Raw genomic sequence first — 20,101 nt, 5'->3', positions numbered from 1 at the left:
TAAGTGCAGTATTTCTCAAATTTATTTGACACCTATGAGCAACTGTAAATCAGGTGTTTTCTCAAACACCTTGTGTGGGCAGGCAGTGGGAGCCAGAGACAGACTCCGAGGGAGTGATGAAGCTCACTGATTGGAGGAGTAGAGGCTCCCTAGGGTCCAAGAAAGGAGGGTGTGGAGTGGACACAGATGTGCCTCACACCTGCAGCCACGGCTCATCCCTTCTGCGTTCCAGGAAGAAACTGGCTGAGTTGGCTATATGCAGAAGGGCGAGTCTTCATTCCTTCACAGCGAGCTCATCTCTAGCCTATGGGTATTACTGAAGCTCAGTGTACATGCCAAGCAATTGTTTGAGTTGGCCAGGGGAGGGGCTGCAAGTGCCTCTGTAGCACACAGGGCCTTGGCTGCCTGGCGGCCTTTTGAGCTGACCTTCCCTGCTTCCTCTGTTTAGCCAAAGCCTGAGCGCATGCCTGCCAGGGCCAGCCTGAGCCACACCTGCGTTCAGTGATTCCTACAGCAAGGCCTTGGTCTGAGCTTAGCTCTCTCTCCACCCATGGGATAGCTCTGTCCTCATCTTTCTAAAAAGATTTATTTTATGTGCATAAGTGTTTGCACCATGTCTGGTACCTGTGGAGGCCAGAAGAGGGCATCAGATTCTCTAGAAACGGAGTTACAGATGCTGTGAGCTGCCACGTGGGTGCTGAGAACTGAGCCAGGGTCTTACACAAGAGCATCGAGTGCTCTTAACCACTGAGCCATCTCTCCAGCCCCCTCTCCTCATCTTACTGTCAGTGCTAAGCAACCACTTTATGATGCAATACCTGGTTCTTCAATGCAGTTCCCCTTCATGTCCTCTGCTCAGGAATAATGCCACAGGGGCACCGTGTCTCTCATAACTAGCCTGAGTGACACCAAATTTTTGGTTTTCATATGGAAGCTGGATGTACAAACAGCCCATCTTCCAGCCTGCAAAAGTGAGGACAGAAGAACAGAGCCCCTTGTTTTGATCCCCCCCTGGAGATGACTTTGGGTACCAGAGTATTAGGGTTACAGACACCTTTCTCAAAGTCGATGGAGAAGTCAACAGCTCCAAGACAAGGAGCTCACAAAACAAAACCCTTCAGCCTGCCCCTGGGCCCTTCTGCTTTTCAGGTATTCCTATCATGGGGTGATTAGATGCCCAGGACTGAATGTCTGGGGCAAGACACACAGAAAAAGAAGGTGGCTGAAGAGACCTTCAGGTGTCAAGAGGGGTTGGCCATCCTTCAGTCTCCTCCCGGACTTCCAGAATCCCCCTACTCCTGCCCAGTTTTGCTGGGAGTACATTTACCCAGCTCTTACCCAGTATCTTGACTCCTGGCTCCCACTCTAGTCTCCTTGAAATTGTTTTTTCCCTTTGTCAACATCCATGGGTGTCCTTATAGAATGAGAGTTAAATCACTTTTCTGCTAGCCCTCCACTCTAGAGGCTCTCGTGTGCCATAGACAAAGAGCCACATAACCGTCGTTGGCGCGGAAGCCCTGCCCACCCTGGCCCCTGCCCTCCTCTCTGCCCGCTGCTCACCTTGCTCTACATCCTTGCATTCACTGTCCCAGCAAGCCACTCTTTGCAGCCTTGCAAGCTCTGCCCTGCTGTCCTGATCTTGACATGGTCAGTTCTCTGCTGAGCCCAGGAGCTCTTCTTTCCCGTTCCCTCCTTAGTGAGGCCTCCTCCAACCACTCTCTTCCTGCCCTTTACACTATTCTAATTCTTAGAGCAGCTTTTAGCAGTTGGGTGCTGTGAACCCAGCAGCTGGTCTTCACGGAAGGATCTCAGTGCTGAGCACAATCATAAATGCGGTTGAATGAGTGAATGCTACCCCTTCTTCTGATCAGCCATACGTGCAAATCCTGGAACCCTCTACAGAGCACATTTCCTCACCTGCAAGATGGGGATGAGAATACTTGCATCACAGAGAAAAGAGTGAGGTGTTGGAGAATTACTGCTCGAGCACCCGACAGAACCCCACTCTTGTGATAGGTCACATGAATTTCCTTTTGGTAAGACGGGCACACTTGCTTTCCGGGAAGAGTTTTTGAAGATAAGATGGAGTGCGAGCTCTAGCAAATGTACAAATGCACAGAGCAAAGTTTTAATAAGCTACAAGCGCATTCTCTGTAACAATGATGTAGGAGGGGCGTCTGGCTGGGACTAAGGACAGGGTAGGAGCTGACCCGGAAAAGGCAACGTCACAGCTGACCCTGCAGAAGTCTGGGAGGGGAAGACCGTAACTTCTGGAATTCTCCTGTGTCTACAGAGGATACATAGGACTCAAAGCCTGTCATGTCACCTTGGCTGCCCGGACCTGTGTCATCCATGGTGATAGATGGCTCCGGGGTCAGCTTCCAGTTGGGTAGCAGTTACATTAGTAAAGCAGGGAGAATGGGCAAAGCTCACTTAAATAATACTGTACCAGATCTAACACTCCCACGCGATATGGTTATCTCTGATCACCCAGGTACATTCGCAGCTATAGCACGTTCCACCTAACCCTACAGCCACGTTTAAGTGGTAGGTGCTGCCTGGGTGGAGAGTTTGACAGTCACCTTGCTATTCATGAAACTGGAAAGAGAAATCACAAGTAATTTTTTAAATCTTAATTTAAAACCCTTTGATTTTGTGTCTGTGTGTATGAATGTTTGTGTGTGCATGTGTGTGCAGGTGCCTGCTGAAGGCATCCTGTCTTTGAGAGCAGGAGGTACCGCTGTCTGTGAGCATCCTACCATGGATTCTGGGAACTGAACGCTGGTCCTCTGCAAGAGCAGTAAGCGCTCCTAACTGCTGAGCCATTGCTCCAGCCACACAAGCAATGTCTAAAACCTGAACCTATGCACTCACCTACCTGTGTGTCTATCTTCAGGACATGATGGGTAGGGAGCTTATTTAAAATCAAACCCTGTTTTCTTCCTGAAGCCTCAATCTTTCTGGAGAGATTTATTAGAAGCCATTTCTAACCTTCTTGCCAATGGTTTATAAAGGTTAAGAAGTTCAATATTCAAACTGTAGCCATTGAAATAGGATCAGACTTGGAAATGGATGAGAACGGAACATGCTGTCAGAAGAATGGGCTGCAGAGAGCAAGAGAATTGTTCGGAATTAAATCCGAAAACACTGGACCTCCCTTGACTCATAAATCTATTAGCAGCCTACTCTTGGACACGGACTGGGGGAGCTTTACGAGGACGGGCCCTCAGCCTGTGGTGGCAACACACTGATGGCCAAAGCATTTGCTAGGACATCTGAGCCTATAAAGCCATGTTTCTGGTGAAACCACGCAGGCGGTCTGGCTCTTTTGGAAACCTCCATGCTGCTTACTAGTGGCATGTTGGTCTGATGCCAGTCACAGGTAACATAACGAGGCAACGCTCTGGTGATACCAATCATGCGTAAGGCCGTTTTGGCTAGGGCCTTGTTTTGAGCCACTAGCAAACTCATTTGCAACACAGCCCCGCATAGGGTCAGTACAGATCAGGTGAGGCCACCCAGGCACAGCAAAGACCACGGGTTCTGGGGGTGGTGGTGAAGGGGTGTCTGTGTTCTTTGTGCTGGTTTTGGGGGCTGTGCTTACTGTTTGAAAGCATACAAAGCAGCCTCGGTTCTGAGGGTGCTTTGGGCTGGGTGAGGCCCACAGCATGCTAGGTATCATACTGCTGGCCCCTAAGCCTCGAGGCAGCTGCTCTTCCCATTTTCTCCCCATTCCGGCACCTGAGAACCCCAGCCTAGGCTGTCCAGAGCTGCTCCCCAAATGGGAGGAGAACCAAGAACTGCTGTCCGTCCTGCAGAGGATCACTCCATCTGTCCAATGCCATCTGTCCTATGGGGCTGTCTTTCCAGACTGACATTGACAGTGTCCTGTGGGAGGTCATATGGCAAAGCTCACACAAGGATCACACTCATAAACCTGTGCTCGGGTTGGAGCTCGGAGGCAGGGGCTGAAAACAATGGCTGTTACAGATGTAGGAGCCACACCACCCAGGGGGCAGCTCAGCCCAGAAGCTGGGTGGGTGCTGAAGTCTAGAGGAGTGGGTGAGCACCCACAAGGCTAACTCTCATCACTGGGGGGGCTCTGAATGTGACTTTGTTCTGAGAGGATGGGCCAAGAAAGGAAAAGCACTAAATATTACAAGTTCATTCTCATGATTGAAAGTGAGAACAAACTTTTAAAGAAGTCATATTAATAACCGGCACTGACAAAATAGGCAATAGCTCCTATAATGAACATTCGGTGTTTTAATAACCTCACACTTGGAGCTAGCTGCTCCAGGGGACCTTGTGAGAGTCTCCCCTTGGCTTGCTATCAAATACAGGAGAGATTAGAAAAGGGGGTGTTATGGGGCCTTCCTCAGAACAGGAAACATGGAGTCTGGGTTAAGTGAAAAGGAAAAAAGGGTTGTAATCTCTTCCTTCAAATGGCTTTTAGCTTTTTCAGGGAGGGACTGTCAACGCTGTTTAAACAGGCTGCACTGTGGCTTAAGCCCGAAGTTCAGGAGGCAGGAAGAGCCCTCTGTGAGCAGAGAGCAGCATGGTGTCCAGGAGATGGGAAATCCAGGAGGGCCTGGAAAAGCTGAAGGGATCATCGGAGTAGAGTGTGGCCACTCTCCCTTCCCCTTCAGTGCCACCTCCTCCAGCCCCTCTCCCACTCGGGCCCACACATATGCTGTTCTCTCCGGCCAGAAGACCATCCCCGCCCTTCATCCCTTGCAATTTCATCCTTTATGTCTCAGCCAGATGGCCCATCTCTTTCAAACGCTTGTGCCCATGGCTTGGGTTAAACCTCCTTATTCTATACTCGCAGAGAACCCCAGGCTTTCCCTTACACTATTTACCACTTGGAACTTTCCCAACTGTTCTATTGTATACTGCACAAGGCAGGGGCTCTCCTGGCTCCCGCTGTCCCATTTGCTTGGCCTGGTGCCCGCCCACGGGGAGGGGCCTGAGAGTCGTTTGTTGAATGAATGGACATACTCTATTTTAAACAGTGTTGGTGGTAAAAAGAGAGGCTGGGAGAAGTGGGGGCCAGGGAGAGAAAAGGACTGTGAGTAGACTGGGAGCACAGAAAATGAGAACAAGTCCAAGCCTGGGGCATCAGCAGGATGGGCACATTAGGCAGGGTATAAAAATGAGAAGGTGCAAGAAGGAAGGAGGGCAGAAGGAATCTTTTTATATTCTAAAACTTGTCAGGTGTTGTTTTACTTCTCAATATATGAACACTGATCTCCAAGCCCTTTTCCTCCCCCAGTCTGAGGGGAAGATTCCAGAATTACTGGGCAGTGCAGGACAGCTGGGTTCTATTTTTTTGACACTTTTACTAATGCCCCCTGTGATTTGAACAGTCCAGTAATGTTGGTGTAATGTTCTTGTGGACTGTGTACAGTTTTCCTTTGTTCATTCAAATGCTCATTTCTCTACCCCACTATCTGGTTTCAATCTGACACTGCATTGTGGTTTTATTCTAAGCATCTCCTGTATCAAGTGTGTAAACATGCCACCATTTGTTCTCTGTATTGCCAATAAAAGCCAACCAGCCAATGCTGAGCAATACAGAAAATAAGGTGGGACATACTGGTCCCGTGAGGGGAGGAGAATGGAGAGGAAGTGCAGGATGGATCCATGAGGAGAGGACTGGGAAACATCAGAAGAAATGAAATGGACTTAGGATATGATTAAAAAGCAAGTATAATGTGGGAAATCTGAATGGGAGGAAGCTATGCTAGCTTGAAGGTTTAGAATGGAGTAATTATTGCACAGCCTTGAGCTCTAGGCTAATTAAATAAACCCTAGTCCTCTGTGTGGTTATTTGGGTATACAGCTGGTTAAGGAGTAATCGCTGCTTTACTAAAAATATAAATCTATTAAGTATTAATAATCCTTCAACCCAGGGGCTTACCTGAGCCCCCTCCTTCTTATATGCAGGAGGATGGAGTAAGGCTGTGATGGCTTCTCTGTGAGACGCTGTACCTGGGTAACTGGGGTCCCCCACCACCTTTCTAGCTCTCAACTTCCTGACTCCAAAGTGAAGGACTACGAGGTTTGACAGCCAGCCATTCCTTGAGACTGAGGGACAGGCTGAGGTGAGGTGGTCATGCAGACCCAGACAAGATGGGCTGTATGGGCGGTCCATAACAGCCTGGCTTGTTCCTCAGAGCGTTCTGGAAGTCCAGCCCCTGAGTCAAGTTTGCCATCTCTGATCCAACCCAGCACCTTCAGGCCAGAGCAGCCCTTCCTGTCAGTGATTCTTCACTGGGACCCATCACAGAGGACAACAACGCCCCAGACAGGACTTTACAATGACAACAGCTGAAGGATAGGTCCATGGGAATGAAGTTGCTAGATACAAGTATGTTTGGACAAAGTATCAAACTGCGGTTGGGTGAAATTCTGACCCTAGAGTCAAACCCCATTTCCCTCAAGCACAATTTGAACTGGAAGAAAAACAAAAACCAAAAACAAAACTAAGCTGAATGAGGTCAGAGAATTTGAAGGGTGAAGAAAACTCTGACTCAATCTTTGTTCTCTGGCACTGGTTTCTCTCCTGTTGGTTGTTTTTAACCCAAAGCTAAAGATGAACTGTCGGTTGTTGGAGCTGCTGGGGAGATGAGGTGGTATGGAGCTTGAGGTCCTGAGAGGAGCTGGGAGGAGGACAAAGAGGAGGAGGTGGGGTGTGAGCATCCAGGTGCTCCCAGGAGTGTGGGAAAGGGGAGTCTTAATAAGAGGGTTAGAAGAGGAGAAAGAGGCAGGGCGACAGGGCGCCCTCGGCGTGCAGTAGCCGTCACATTCAGAGATACCGGCTACTGTGGAAGGACCTTGGCACAGAGAATGCCGAGAGGAAACACGTTACAGTCAATGTTGGGCTCTACTTCTCCAGAGAAAGTTAACTTTGCAGGTTTTGTATGTAGTCTGGATTTTGCTGTGGGGAGAGAATGTTTTGATCTTGTTCTTTCTAAACTCAGGGAAGTAAGCCAAGACTTCCAAGTACTCGTCTACCCCTCCAGGGAGACAGAAGGAAGATTTCCAAGGGTGAGAACCCAAGCAATACTCCTGGGAATTTAGCAGCCAGAGGACGTCCCATACCAGAGTAAATCACGCCTTCCAGGAACAGTTCCCATAATCTGCATTTTTCTTCCCTTTTTCTTAAGTGACCCACTTCTCACAAGAGTCAAGAGCCAGCCTCCAGCAAATTGGACTTTTGTTTCAGAGCTTTCAGGACCTTAGCTGGTGTCAGACACTCACGGAAGTCTCAAGATGCCTGGTTAGTCACAGCCAACGCACACATGCTGCCGACTGTGCGAGAAAAACTCAACCTTCGCACAGACAACAAGATCCTTTTCTGCTCTGTTGCTGCTTTTCGAGACTGAGTCTCCCTTTGTAGCTCTGGCTGTCCTGGGACCCACTATGTAGACCAGGCTGGCCTTGAACTCCCAGAGATCCACCTGCCTCTGCCTTCCAAATGTTCCTTTCTCCACCCCACTTAAAGGACTTGCACTGGCCGTGGGAATTCCAGGCTTAACCTGTTTCCCCTCAAACCTGCTTCGTTTCCCATATGGCTTGGGGCAGGGGTGAGGCATGCATGTGTCACTCCCTGCACAACCCTGAACTTCTGAAAGCTCCTGAGCTAGAAACATTCACACCTGGTCTCAGCCTTCCTTCATCCCCACCCCTACCCCAGCACCCACCTCTGCCCTCCCAGCGCTCTTCTTTCTGTTACTGGCGGCAGAGGCAGCTTTGCCACTTGAGTCAACACTTACAGTCCTTGGCTCGGGTGCTCTCAAACCAGTAACCGTCTCAGTCCTTCCTGCTCTCAGGATCAACCCTCCTTACTGCCATCCATGTCTGCCACCTCGTTCATACCACAGCAGTGTGCCCTTCCTGCAGTACAATTGTGAACCTAACTCATGTGAGCAGGGAATCGACGCTGTCCCTGGGTAGGGGCCTGTGACCGTTAACTTACCTGGCTCACTCTCTTCCATTCTACCTGACATCTCCTTCAAGTCTGACTCAAAGCTCTTTGCCTGAGTATCTCTCTCATGCCCCTCCGATGTCACTTTTAGCAGCCACTTTTGACTCCACTGAGGACAAAGTGCATTCCTGGGAGTTCCGGCCACATCCCAGAGCCTTTCACATCAGGCTGTGCTCAGGGGACCTGCCTGTTTGTCCCTGCTCCCTACTCAGTGTGTGCCATACAATACCCAGCACCCTAGGGCTCAGCTCACAGAAGGGGCTTAATTGCTGAGCCAGGCAGGAGCTCAGGGCCCCTGAGTGGATGGTCAAACCTAGACACCCTAAATTCACCCTCCAGGTCCTCTTCTTTCCAGCCTGCAGAGAGGTGAGCCCTGCTGAACCTTAGCTTCTGCTCTGAGAATGGATGTCACAGGTCTCCACATCAGCAGGACCGGCTTTGTGCTCCTGTAACCATTCACAGTTAGGGCAGAGCACATACACTGAACTCCAGACACCACAAGGAAGTACTGTTCTCTAGAGCATCATCAGTTACCATCTGGGAAATGGGTTCTTAGTGGGAGTACAGCAGCTGTTGGTTGAGAGAAAAAAAACCACGAAAAGCAACAGAAATTGGAAGTGAAGGAAACAATTAAAAAAAAAAAGGAAAGCGAGAAGGTGGAAAATGGGGAATGGAGGCCACAAGAAGGAGAAGAGACAAGAGACAGAAGTAGGCAGGCTTCCCCATGTCAGTACACAGGACAGGCAGAGCATCTGCTTTAGAGGAGGCACGCTGAGGACACTCCCCCAGGGGACACCTACCCAGCCCCTTTTGTTCTCTGTGACATCACACACTGCCCACGTGGCCAACCCTGCTCCCTTGTTGCAAACAGCTCTGCAGAGACAGCCCTGAGGCTGGAGCTCCGATTGCTCAACCTCCAGGGCTGGATGAGCAGCAGGCACTGTTTATGTGCGTTTACAGTGTGTTTCCTTTCCTGGTTGCAAGGAGTTCCTAGTCTTCAAAACAAGCTCAGAGTGTGTTGTGTGCATGGAGTAATGGAATGTACCAGCCCCCTCCCCCGCAGTTCCCCGTGCCAGCTCTGAGAGCAACCAAGGAGCTAAAAACAAAACAAAGGTCTAGCTCCACGGGTCATCCGGGAGCATGTGAGCACGTGAGGGACTGGGGTTCACGCTGGGGCAGAGAGGCGGGTAAGGCTGAGGCTGTGGAAAGATTCGCTGCCATCCATCCACGGAGACATAGATGGGGTTATCCTCCTTACCTAAACAGGAACAGCAGCTAGAATTTAGGCTTCACCCCTTCCTGGGAAGAAAGGTGCTGGGACCGATGCCTCCCTGAATACCCGGGATACTCTTAAAGTTCAGAATTGCTCAGAAAGAAAAGAGATGACACCTGTGTGGAACTAGTTCCCTTGTTCTCAGCCCTGGCTGCCGGTTAGAACCACCCAGGCAGCCCAGACCTCAGCCAGAGCAAGTCAACACAATCACTGGGGCGGGGCCCATTTCTCTGCGGCCTGGAGCCAGGCTGGAGATCACTGGAACCAGAGCCTCTGATCTACACATGCCCAACCTTTCCCACCTAACAATGTGTTTGAAATTAGTGTCTAGTCACAGGACTGTCTCCAACTAGGGAGACTTGTTGGCAGTGGATCAGAGCTTATTATTATTTAGCTAGATAAGATATTCTCCAAGTGGGCCAATAGGTTACAGGGAAATACAAAAGGCAATGACTTCACAGTCAATAACTTTACAGTCAGATATATATGTATACATATATATGCATGTATATATGTATATATATATACATATATATACCTATATATATTTAAAATTGAAGCTCTCAGGGTTTGGGGGGACTCTGGTGGCAGTGAGCTCAGTTTTCTCACTGGCTCTAAGGGTGGACCCCAGCTCTACAGCGTTAATGTCACCTGGAATCACTTTGGAAATGCTAATCCCCTTCTTGCCCATAGGGACTGAGCAGGAATCTCTGAGGTGGGGCCCAGCAGCCTGTTAAAACTTTCATAGAGACACAAAGTGCAGCCTAAGTGGTTTGGGAACCATAGATTGTTCTAGGAACACCAGGCTCTGCTCGTGTACCTTGCTTTGTTCTGGTATGGTAACCTTAGTTATCCTTACTTAAGAGAGTGTCTTTGGAAAAGTCAACTCTAAAATACTCAATAGAAAAGTGGATCACTAGTGCTGAAGAGATGGCTCACATAGAATACTCCAGCTTGCAGGGACCTTGGGGTCAGGTCTCAGCACTGTGTTGGTCTGGCACTCCTCTGCCAGAAAAGGGGCTGACTAGCAGATGGAATAAAAAGGGAGGCGTTTCTTAGGCGATCCAAGATGATAGGCTTTTTCCCCCTACTTCTTGCAAGACAGAAGTCAAGAAGAACACACTGAAAGTTGTGTTTCAAGAAGGGCTCCCCACTGGCTGTTTACTGGAAGCAGAGGTTGGGGCAAGGAAGGGACACCTGCCTAGTGAACTTGATGTTCCCATATGGAAACACGGGAGTCAAGGAACCATGAACTGTCAGCTTCCCCTCCCCCCCCCCCCCCCCCGGGTTGAAAGAGGGTGTCAGGAGGGGCAGCCTCCATGTTTGTCCAGAGGGGCGGGGTCAGCTCTGAGGGACGGGCTCAAGTTTCCACAGCTATTTCACTGTGGACTAGACCTAAATCTATCTGTCCTTCAAGGTGTGTTGACCAGAGGAGGAGGACTAGGCAGGAGCCTGGGGGTGGGGTTGGGGCTGAGGGTGGGGGAGCTGCCAGGCTTCATGAGACTGTAATTAGGTGACTTTTGTTTTTGTTTTGCTTTAGAGGGAAATTCAGAACCTGTGACCCTTGTTCACAGGCACATGTCTGGCTGGAGTGACTTGGAGCTGGTGGAAAATGTGGTCAGCCCCATAAATCCTGTAGTCATCGCCTGAGTGCTCCGAGGGGAGGCCATGGCCATGCCACAGTGGTCCTGTCTGTCCTAGAGCTCTCCCAGGCACTCCTGTAGGGGGGCCTCAGGTACACCTGGGGGAGTTTCTTAGCCTCAGGTACACCTGGGGGAGTTTCTTAGCCTCAGGTACACCTGGGGGAGTTTCTTAGCCTCAGGCACACCTGTTTGGGGTACAGGGGGTGTCTCTTAGCCCCCACACTTGTGGAGGGTCTTAGCCTCAGACACTGTGCTGTGTGCTGTGTCTCAAGTCCCTGCTGCTGTGCCTGCCCCTGCCACGATGGACTTTAACCTCAAACTGTGAGTTAGAATCAGCCTTCCTCTCCTGAGTTGCTATCCATTTATTTACTTCAATACGTGTGGGTGTTTGGCCTGCGTGTACGTATGTGCTCCACACATGTGCCTGGGGCCCACAGAGGCGGGAGGAGGGTATCCGTGTTCAAGGTTCTGCGAGCAGCCATGCTGATTCCCTGCAAGAGCAGCCCGGGCTGTGACTGCTGCGAAGCTCTCCAGTCCCCACACTAAGTTGCTCTTCTTGGGTATTTTATCACATCAATGGAAAAAGCACTAAGACAAGGTGTTACCATCACCGGCCAGCTCTTCCCCTGCATGCTGACTGTTATCCAATGTACAAAGGTGAAACACAGAGGTCTGGGGGGAGGGGTTGCCCGAAGCCTCTCCAGCCAGAAAGAAAGTGACCTCAAGCTCAAGACGGCCTGACTCAAAGGAGTCCTAAATGAGAAACCTTTATTTTGTGTTTATTTTGTGTTTGTGTTTGGCCAGGTTTCCAAGGAAGATGCAGGTTGCCGGAAGCTGAGGGAGAATTTCGTTCTGAGCCTGGCTCTCCCATCTATGGATGAGAAACCCCTTCTCCTAAGCGGGGCATCATTCACCTTCTCTTGTCCCCATTTTCAAAGTGAAGACACTACCTTCTAGTTTCAAGATGCACTACCCGTGTAACGCCCCCTATCGGGAGATACCTCAGGCTGGCCCCGGATAATTCTTGGTCAAACACCCATCAGCATAGACGCTCCCCCCCCTTTTACTGAGAGTCCTGGCCAGCTGGCCTGCGCCTGTGGACAGCTCCCTCTGCAGCCATCATGCCTCTGCTGTGGTGCTCTCGGTGTCTCTCCTGTGTCCTGTGTGGATGAGGACCCTCCCTCCCAAAAGAAGGCTGCCTGCAGCAGAACCCAGCTAGACCTGCCACTCACAGCACTCCAGACTGAAAATCTCAAGTTCTAGGAAGCTAAACCCAGTATATTTTTGTCAAAGCTCCTTTCAGAGAGGCAAATCAAAACACAAGATATGACGAGGATTTTAAAAATTCAGTATCTGATTTGTCACCACAGGAAATAATAGCTGGAGTTGTATTCGAGCAGTTATTCCGGCATGACTAAAATAGGGGACGGAGAAGAAGTGTGTGCATGTGACCATCGACGCATCTTACCGTGTCTCCCGGCTGTGGCCTCATCACGGACACTCGGTCATACCCTTTCCTTAGCAGGACCCACAAGGCGTCGAGTTTTCCCTGAAATAAAACAAATGCAAGAAGCTTCCATATTGAAGCCTGGTGGGCAGCCACTGTGGATATGAAGAAGGTTGTGGTTTCTCCCACCACGGTGGAAACTCAGCCCTGGTGACATGGGGAGTGTGAGTTAGGGAGTCTCCGCTCTACTGCAAGGGTGGGTACACTCTGAGCTGGGGACAGGCGGGCAAGGTGGCTCAGGGGGTACGGTGTTGGCAGCCAGGCAAGCCTGAGGATTGAGTGCAGATGTCGCCTGCAGGCGGGCCGTCCCAGGGCACAGGAGGGCAAGCTGGCCAGCTGGCCTAGCTGGTCAGTGTTCTGGGTTCAGTGAGAGACCCTGCCTCAGTGTCAACTTCTGCACACACTCACACACACACACACACACACACACACTGAGGGGAGGGAAAGGTCACTGTAGCTCCAAGCCTGCCACAGCGAAGCTCATTCAGCCTCTTGAATTTTGCTCTCACCATCCTCCAGCAGGTGTCCTCTGACCACCTGGCTCCCAGATACAAGATCACAATGATGACAACTGTAGGACAATTCCTTGTCCTCTCCGGGGTGGGGGTGGCGGTAAAAGGCCTGTATATGGAGGTGCTAGAGGGGTTCAGTTTATGACAAAGTGCACCTCTGAAAGGACTCTCTAGAACCCAGGACTACGTTACTTTATAGGACACAGGGGGCTTTGTTGACAAAACTAAATTATGGAGATGAGAAACCCTGGTCCACCCAGGCCTGAAGAGGCCACACGGATCCTTCCTGAGAGACACGAAGGCCAGGATCAGAGATGTGTCTGCGGTGACTCCCTGAGAGACTCAGCCCTGGAACACTGGCCACGGAAGGGATGGAGAGCACGTCTCTGAAGTGCAGGCAGCCTCCAGGATCCGGACAAGGAAAGAGAGTCTTAGGATCTTAGCCAGGGAGACCTGCCGTGGCCTTCTGACCTTCAGAACTGTAAGAAACCTGTGCTGTTTAACCTCTTGGTTCCTACAGTTTATGATAACAGTGATATCACCCACTGCCATATTCCGTGGCCATCAGCTTGCTGTGTATCTCTGCCCACTGGAACACCAACTTTACCAGAGCAATGGTGTGCGATGATGCTCTGTCCACTTCTGTGTGCCTGTCCCTCAGTGCATGGTGCTGGGTGCTGGGTGTTGAGTGACCACTGGTGCTAGGTGCTGGGTGCTGGGTGCCCATTGGTGTTAGGTGCTGGGTGTTTTCATATCATATCCCCTCACTTAATTCTCTCAGCAGTCTCCAGAGCAGTGTGGAGAAAATGGAGCGTCAGAGTGACCAAATGACCTTCCCATACACAGAGACCCTATCACCTGGCGCCACAGTTAGAGCCCGTGTGCCTGGCTCCAAAGCTTGTGCCCCATCACCCCAGCTGCAGAGCCTACTCACAAAGGTCTGGCTGAAGCGATTACCTCGGAGCACCGGTGGCGGGGTCGGAACCCTTTAGGTTCTCACGGGATTGATTCTGTGTTAGGACTAGAAATTTTGAGGGCTATAATAACAGATGGTAGGGGGAAGAGCACGTGATGAGGGTAGCACTATTTTGCGAAGGTTGTGCTTTGGTTGTGGGCGTACACATCTTGGGCCTCCATGTGAAGTGTGCTTCAGATGGTGCTGGGTACGCCGGACTGCGTGAGTGTGTGGTGCGTGAGTGTGTGGTGCGTGAGTGTGCGCGGTGTCCTAGAGGATGGTGACGGAAAGGCAGAGGACGTTTGCAGAGCTCAGCCTCAGCATGAAGCCCTGATCATCCCCAAGGGCCCCACGTTCTGAAGTCATTCTCTGGTGGGCTAGACACACACCTGAACAACCAAACTCTTGAACCCTGGCCAGCCAATGCTGAAGCTCCTGTGGGTTAAATGTGATCTTGCGGAGTGCTGAGCCTCTCATCTCCTATCACAAAGAATCTATAAAAGTCTTTGACAATATTCTGAAGTGGGTTTAGCTGGACAGGCCTGGTGTGTTTGGCATGGTTTTCTGCATGAGGCAATGCTCGGTGTTAGCTCAGTGTTTCCTTGACGGTTCTTAGGGGACAGGCCCTTACTGCTCATGATATGAGGTGGGTGAATGCCTTCTTTTTATTTCTAGGAGGGGCTCTTAATAACTGGCTCAGAAATCAGCCCACCCATATTGCCTTATCTGCTGGTCGCTCCACTCCTGGACAAATGGGGAACAATGGCATGAGGCTTAAAGAAGAAAACTTGCCTATTGAAGAAAGGAATTAACTAGCTCAGCAGAAACGGAAAGCTGCACCCACAGCCAAGAGCTACTTAGATATGCAGTCCTGGAAGGAGGTGGAGGAGGTGACCACCCAGATCACCCAGGAAGCTGTAGCTGAGCCGCCTTTCCTCCAGCCCCAGCACAGAGCTGTTCAGCTCCCCAAGGCTTGCTCTGCCTAAAGCGGGGCGTTAATAATGCTGTCTCCTCTGTACGCTAAATTAAAAATTAAGCACTGAAGCTATCTCATCTCAGGAAAATTATTCATCACACGATATCTGCAATCAAAGTAAAACCAATCTGGGAAGTGGTGGGAAGATGGAAGAGTGTGAGGCAGAGTGACTCCAATCTGTGGACATCCACTGGCGCGCACACACTTTCCATTTGTGTTCTTCCCAGGCTGAGGTCACGTCCCTCTTCACCACACTCCAGCTGTGCCCTGGCCCAGGGATCCCCTCAGGATGGCTCTTCATTTGGCCACCCAGGACATCTTGATGGTCAAACACCTCCTATTCTGGAGCTCCCCTGGGCTCTCCTTCCAGGGGTCTCTCCCTTGGCCTTGCCTCTGTGAGGTTGGCCTGCTTTCTCTTCCCTCCCTGCTTTGCTCTTCAGCTTCTTTGCTCCCTCCTTCTGCCTAGCTTGACTTGTGTGCCGTGTTCCCACTGGCCCCATGGCCTGACTCTCCCATGTAATATTAGGCTTTGTGCATGCTGTCTTCATCGAGGGCCTCTCTTGAGATCCAGATCTAGGCATGGCATGACCTATTTAGGTCCAGAGCAGGGCATGGCATGGCCTTCCAGATTTCAACAATGATGTAGGTGTGTAACAGGAGCCAAAAGCAAGCACGGGGGAATCAAATGCCCTCTTTACCCACACGTACCCATCAGGCCCCTGTCCTGTTTCTCTGCATGCTTTGATGTAAAATTTTCCTGCTTGGCCAACGGTTACTTTTATTCCTGTTATGGATCACATGGTGGTGCCTGGAAGCCAGCCTGGCATGTGTCATGTGCTCCATTCACCCAGGTGAGCTGCTTTCTCTAGCTTCTCTGGGCAAGGTGAGGCCATCCGAGTCCACCGTCTCTTCAGCCTTCTGAATTCTGACTTGTCCCATGTGTGAACCTGTAGCCCCTTGTTTGTGGCGCTAGAAAGAATGTGGATAACTTCACAGCCTCTGCCTTTTTCCGCACCTGTACCCAGGGGGCTTCCAAGGCAAGAGCTGAAGGAAGCCTTTGGGAAGAGAGTTGGTCATATTGCTGGCTAAGAACAAAAGTCAGCTCCCAGGAGCAGTCTCACCGGCTGATGACTGGAGTTTGATCCCCAGAAACTGCACAAGGTGGAAAGAGAGACTGACTGATGGCACAAAGTTGTCCTGACCTCCACACGTAAGCTGTGGCATGTGCCACTCTCCCCATCATGCTCAATAATACATTTAAAAATTAAGTCAGGACGAAACAACAACAACAACAAAACCCTTTGCAGTCAGCTAAGCTCCTGACAGAGCCCAGAGCTCACAGCCCAGATTTTCTGGATGCGGCAGAAACCTGCCAGTTAAAGCCACAGTGTGCTCGTACACGAGGACCCTTCCCTAAGGCCTGGGCGGGGGGAGGCCACTGTCTCTGTCATACTCGGGTGTCCATCAGTCACAGCCTGTAACAACATGTACTTTAGACTCTGTTCTGCCTTCCCTAGGCAAAAGGCCAGCTGCTTCTGTGAAGCTGTGACGAAGACTCCACCACAAACCCCAGAGCCCCAGCCAGGGTGTGTCCGCTGACATTTAAAAATAGCTGCTTCCATATGAAGTTGACACGGCTTGACTATAAAATGGGAAATTCCCCAGGGCCAGGCTGGCACTCCATACCTCTCTCCCCCTCGGGCGATAGCTTAAACGCACGGAGGGCACCGAAGTTCTGCGCAGCTTCGCCCACACAATGGTGAGACCGGGCGGGTCACCATTCAAAGCCCCCTGGAGACTCCCTGCACGTCTTCTTTTGTCTTTTTTCATTTTGTTCTTTTGAGGCTGTCTGTCCCGGCTAGTGGACTCAGCTCTGAGATGGAAACTTGAAGAGAGCTCACTGTACAGCAGTGTTCTGAACAGAACTCTGAGCTTCTCTACCTTGAAACACACGGCAGTTTAATCCACAACCTGTCGCTCACAACCTGCCCCTTGCAGGGGGCAGCCCGTCCGTCTGTCTGTCAAGGCAGTCTCTGGCTTGGCCATTTAGCTGTCATTCCTCTCACTTCCCGACGTGTAGAGAAGCTACTGGAAAAAGAGATGGGTAGCTTCTCTGCAACGGGTCCCTGCTTTAACTCCGCTGGTGGCCGTGGAGCCGGGCATGACTTAACTTGTCCTCACTGACCAGTTCTGTTTAATGAGAAGCATGGGGTGCTGTAAATCGAGGAAGAGAAAACCAAGCAAAGGAAAATGCAGTGAAACAGCAGGGGAAATTCCCCCATCGGGAGCCTTGGACGAGGATGGGAGTGGTGTGGTTGATGTGGTCGGTGTCTTAAGATAGCCTGGGGTACGATGGGGGGTACAGGAGGCTGAGCCCATTGTCACCCTTACCCTTCAGCTCCTGCTGGGCTGCTTATGGAGCATGCCCACCTGCTTCTCAGCCCTCAGGAGTGGAGGAAGAAGGTCGTCCATGTAACCCATTTCACCCCGTGGATGATTCCAGCCACGTTTGCTGGAGAGCAAGATGCAATCCCAGGGATCTGCCGAAAATTTTGTGTGAGATGTGGGGTTCTCCGTGTTCACAGTGGGAATGGAGGGTGGACACACCATGGAGAGGCCATCTTTCCGGGGCCTCTTTTCCTCACCTCCTGTGCATGCTGCCTCTGCACCAGATAGAGTTCCTTGGCTCATGGGGGAAGGACATGAGAGAGATGAGGGGGAGTGGGGGTGTTTGTTTCTTCTGTCCCCTTCCCACTTCCCTGTCTCCCTGTGGGGACTGTATTCCTAAAGGGTGGGGTCCATACACACTTTTTAGAAGGACCCGAAGAGCCAAGAATGGAGGTTTCTTCAATAAGAGGCAAAACTGTGGAGGGTGTGTAATAGCTTATATAACCAGTTAGAAAGGTCAAAGCCGCAGTCTCAGTGGGCTCAGGTATGTGCCAGACACGACAAGACTGACACACATGAACTCACAGCATCTGTGACTGTACATACAGGAGTCACAGGTTCAAAGCAGACAAAACCCAGCATGGAGGAGGAGAGGCAGGCACAAAGTCCTGTCCCTAACCAAGAAGCTATCTGTAATTAATAAAAGCTAGGAAAGGCAAAATCAGCAAATATCGCCAATGGAGTGTCTCTGGGTCTGTCAGCCACACTCCAAGGCAGGCCCGAGGTCCAGGAGTAGCTGGCCAACACAAACCATACTGCAGGTTTTATGGTGTGCCTTTTGTTTTGATTTTGATAGTTTTTTTTTTGTCTGATTGGTTTTTGTTTGTTTTTATTTTTAAGAGAGAGAGAGAGAAAGAATGAAGTTGGGTAGAGGGAAGAAAAAGAATTATGATCAAAATATCTCTTATAACATTAAAAAAAATAAAACAAATGCCAACGCCGTCTTCTGCTCAAGGGCCACAAGGAAACAGGTGGTGAGGTGGGTTAAGGCTACTGATCTCCGCCCCTTAGCCACAGCAGGCTATACCCTGCCTCTCACTGGGCCCCACAGGCCTGGGGTGAGCAATTCCTCTTGTTGTTAGTCCCTAGTGGTCTCAGCAGGGGCCCCTGAGCCAGCTCACCTTCTGTGAGCCCTACGATTGCAGTGTGCCTTCTATGACAGCACAGGGCCATGACGAGCACCAAGAGAGGCTACCACATGGGACTTAGTCCTTTATGAGGTCTCTTTAAAGCCCACAGGCATCCTAACTAGAAAAGGCTCAGCATGAAGTGTGCCTGTTACACAAACGAGGGCTGGACCACTGGTGGAAAATATGCTCTTCCCCTGGATCTCTCTGGTCCCTTCTGCACTTCTGCCCTCCTTCACGAACAGCCATGTCATCAAGTGACCTCTTCTTGGTCAGAGCATGCCAGTGGAGCTGTGTGGTCTAACGGGTTTGGGGCTTGGAAGTGGCTGCTGGACCATGCCTCGTACCTCATCAACTCAGTGGGAACTGGTGGAATCCCTGCTCTATGCCAGGCTCCATGCTGTTTACTAGAGCTTCAGAGGATGATTGCTGCCTGCAAGGGGTGAAATCCAGCAAGGAGTCCCATAAACCCAAGATAATCTCCTTAATTGCGATCTACCCATCTCTTACCTAAGGGCATGTGTGAGTCGGCATTAGCTGCTCCACCAGGCAGAAGGAGCCTGCAAGCTTGCTCATGGCCTCAGCCAGATTCGCGCCCAGGCGAGAGGCACTAGTTTCACAGGCTTCTTCCATCGGTCCTGTGAGTTATCTCCAGGACTTGGATTCCAAGTCACTTAACATCAGTGCACTGGGTGGCAAAATGGCCCGATGTTTTTTGCTGCGTTTTCTTCCGAGGCTCCTGACACAGCACAGCTGAGCTCTTTGCTCACTGCAGTAACCCAGGTGTCCAGTTCCTATCCTTTGAGATCCAGCCCTGCCCTCAGGCAATGCTGTCTGTGACCTCCTGGGCTTCTTAAAACCCAGATGCTGGGCCCCCCGCTGGAGGTTCTAATACAGCCAGTCTTGGCTGGGACCCCTCAATGTGTTTCCAACAAGATCACTGCTAAAGCCAGTGCTGCTAGTTTGGGGACCACAGTGTAAGAATGTGTGGTTTATTACCATGACCAAGGAGGCTCCAGAGCCAGGATCCTAGAGTTGGTGGCACAGGCCTGTAATCCTAGCACCGTGGAAATCAAGGCAGAAGAATCATGAGTCCCAGGACATCCTGTGAGACTTATCGACATTCTTTCTCGAAGGGGAAGGGTCAGGGAGCAGCAGCAGCCAGAAGTCCCTGGGACAGCAGAACGGTATCAGAGGGGAAGTTCGGGTGTGGATTCTTAAGGCCTGGCAGGTGGAGTAGAGTTTTGAGCTGGCAGAGGAAATGGGCAAGACTTGAGGGCATCTTGGGGGTCTTTTGTGAGGTTGGGCCTCCAAGCCTGGGATCCTCATTCTGACTTCCTCTCTGAGAAGTGGCACCTTTCAGTGTCTGTACCCAGCACAGCAGGAACGTGACGAGACTGACTGAGCAGATGCAGAAACCAGGACCGGTTTTTAGATTTCTAAATGTATTTGTCCACATTCTGATTCATTTAGCAAAACCCAGTCCGAAGCCACCAGTTGAGAAAGGAACAACATGCCCTTCCAACCTTGAAGATCCCAGAAATGAAAATTCAGCTACAACCAAGGATGTGGCATTAGTCACAAGGTGGATTCCTGAAAACAGCAGGACAGAACCCCCCTACACACACACACACACACACACACACACACACACACACACACACACA

General features: G+C 50.8%; 1 protein-coding gene across 1 annotated transcript in view; it reads right to left on the bottom strand.

Moving 5' to 3' along the window:
* The window catches only part of Antxr1 (ANTXR cell adhesion molecule 1), a 167,707-nt gene that overhangs the window by 31,040 nt on the left and 116,566 nt on the right, over window positions 1-20,101 (bottom strand). Inside the window, exon 17 of the mRNA XM_055617629.1 lies at window positions 12,378-12,458. Coding sequence (XP_055473604.1) covers window positions 12,378-12,458 — 81 coding nt within the window. The remainder of the gene's footprint in view (window positions 1-12,377; window positions 12,459-20,101) is intronic.

This window comes from Psammomys obesus, unplaced genomic scaffold (genome assembly GCF_907164565.1).
Source record: "Psammomys obesus unplaced genomic scaffold, mPsaObe1.curated_primary_1811, whole genome shotgun sequence".
Lineage (NCBI taxonomy): Eukaryota > Metazoa > Chordata > Mammalia > Rodentia > Muridae > Psammomys > Psammomys obesus.
The sequence above is the reverse complement of the archived record's forward strand: the minus strand, read 5'-3'. Positions and strand labels throughout refer to the sequence as shown.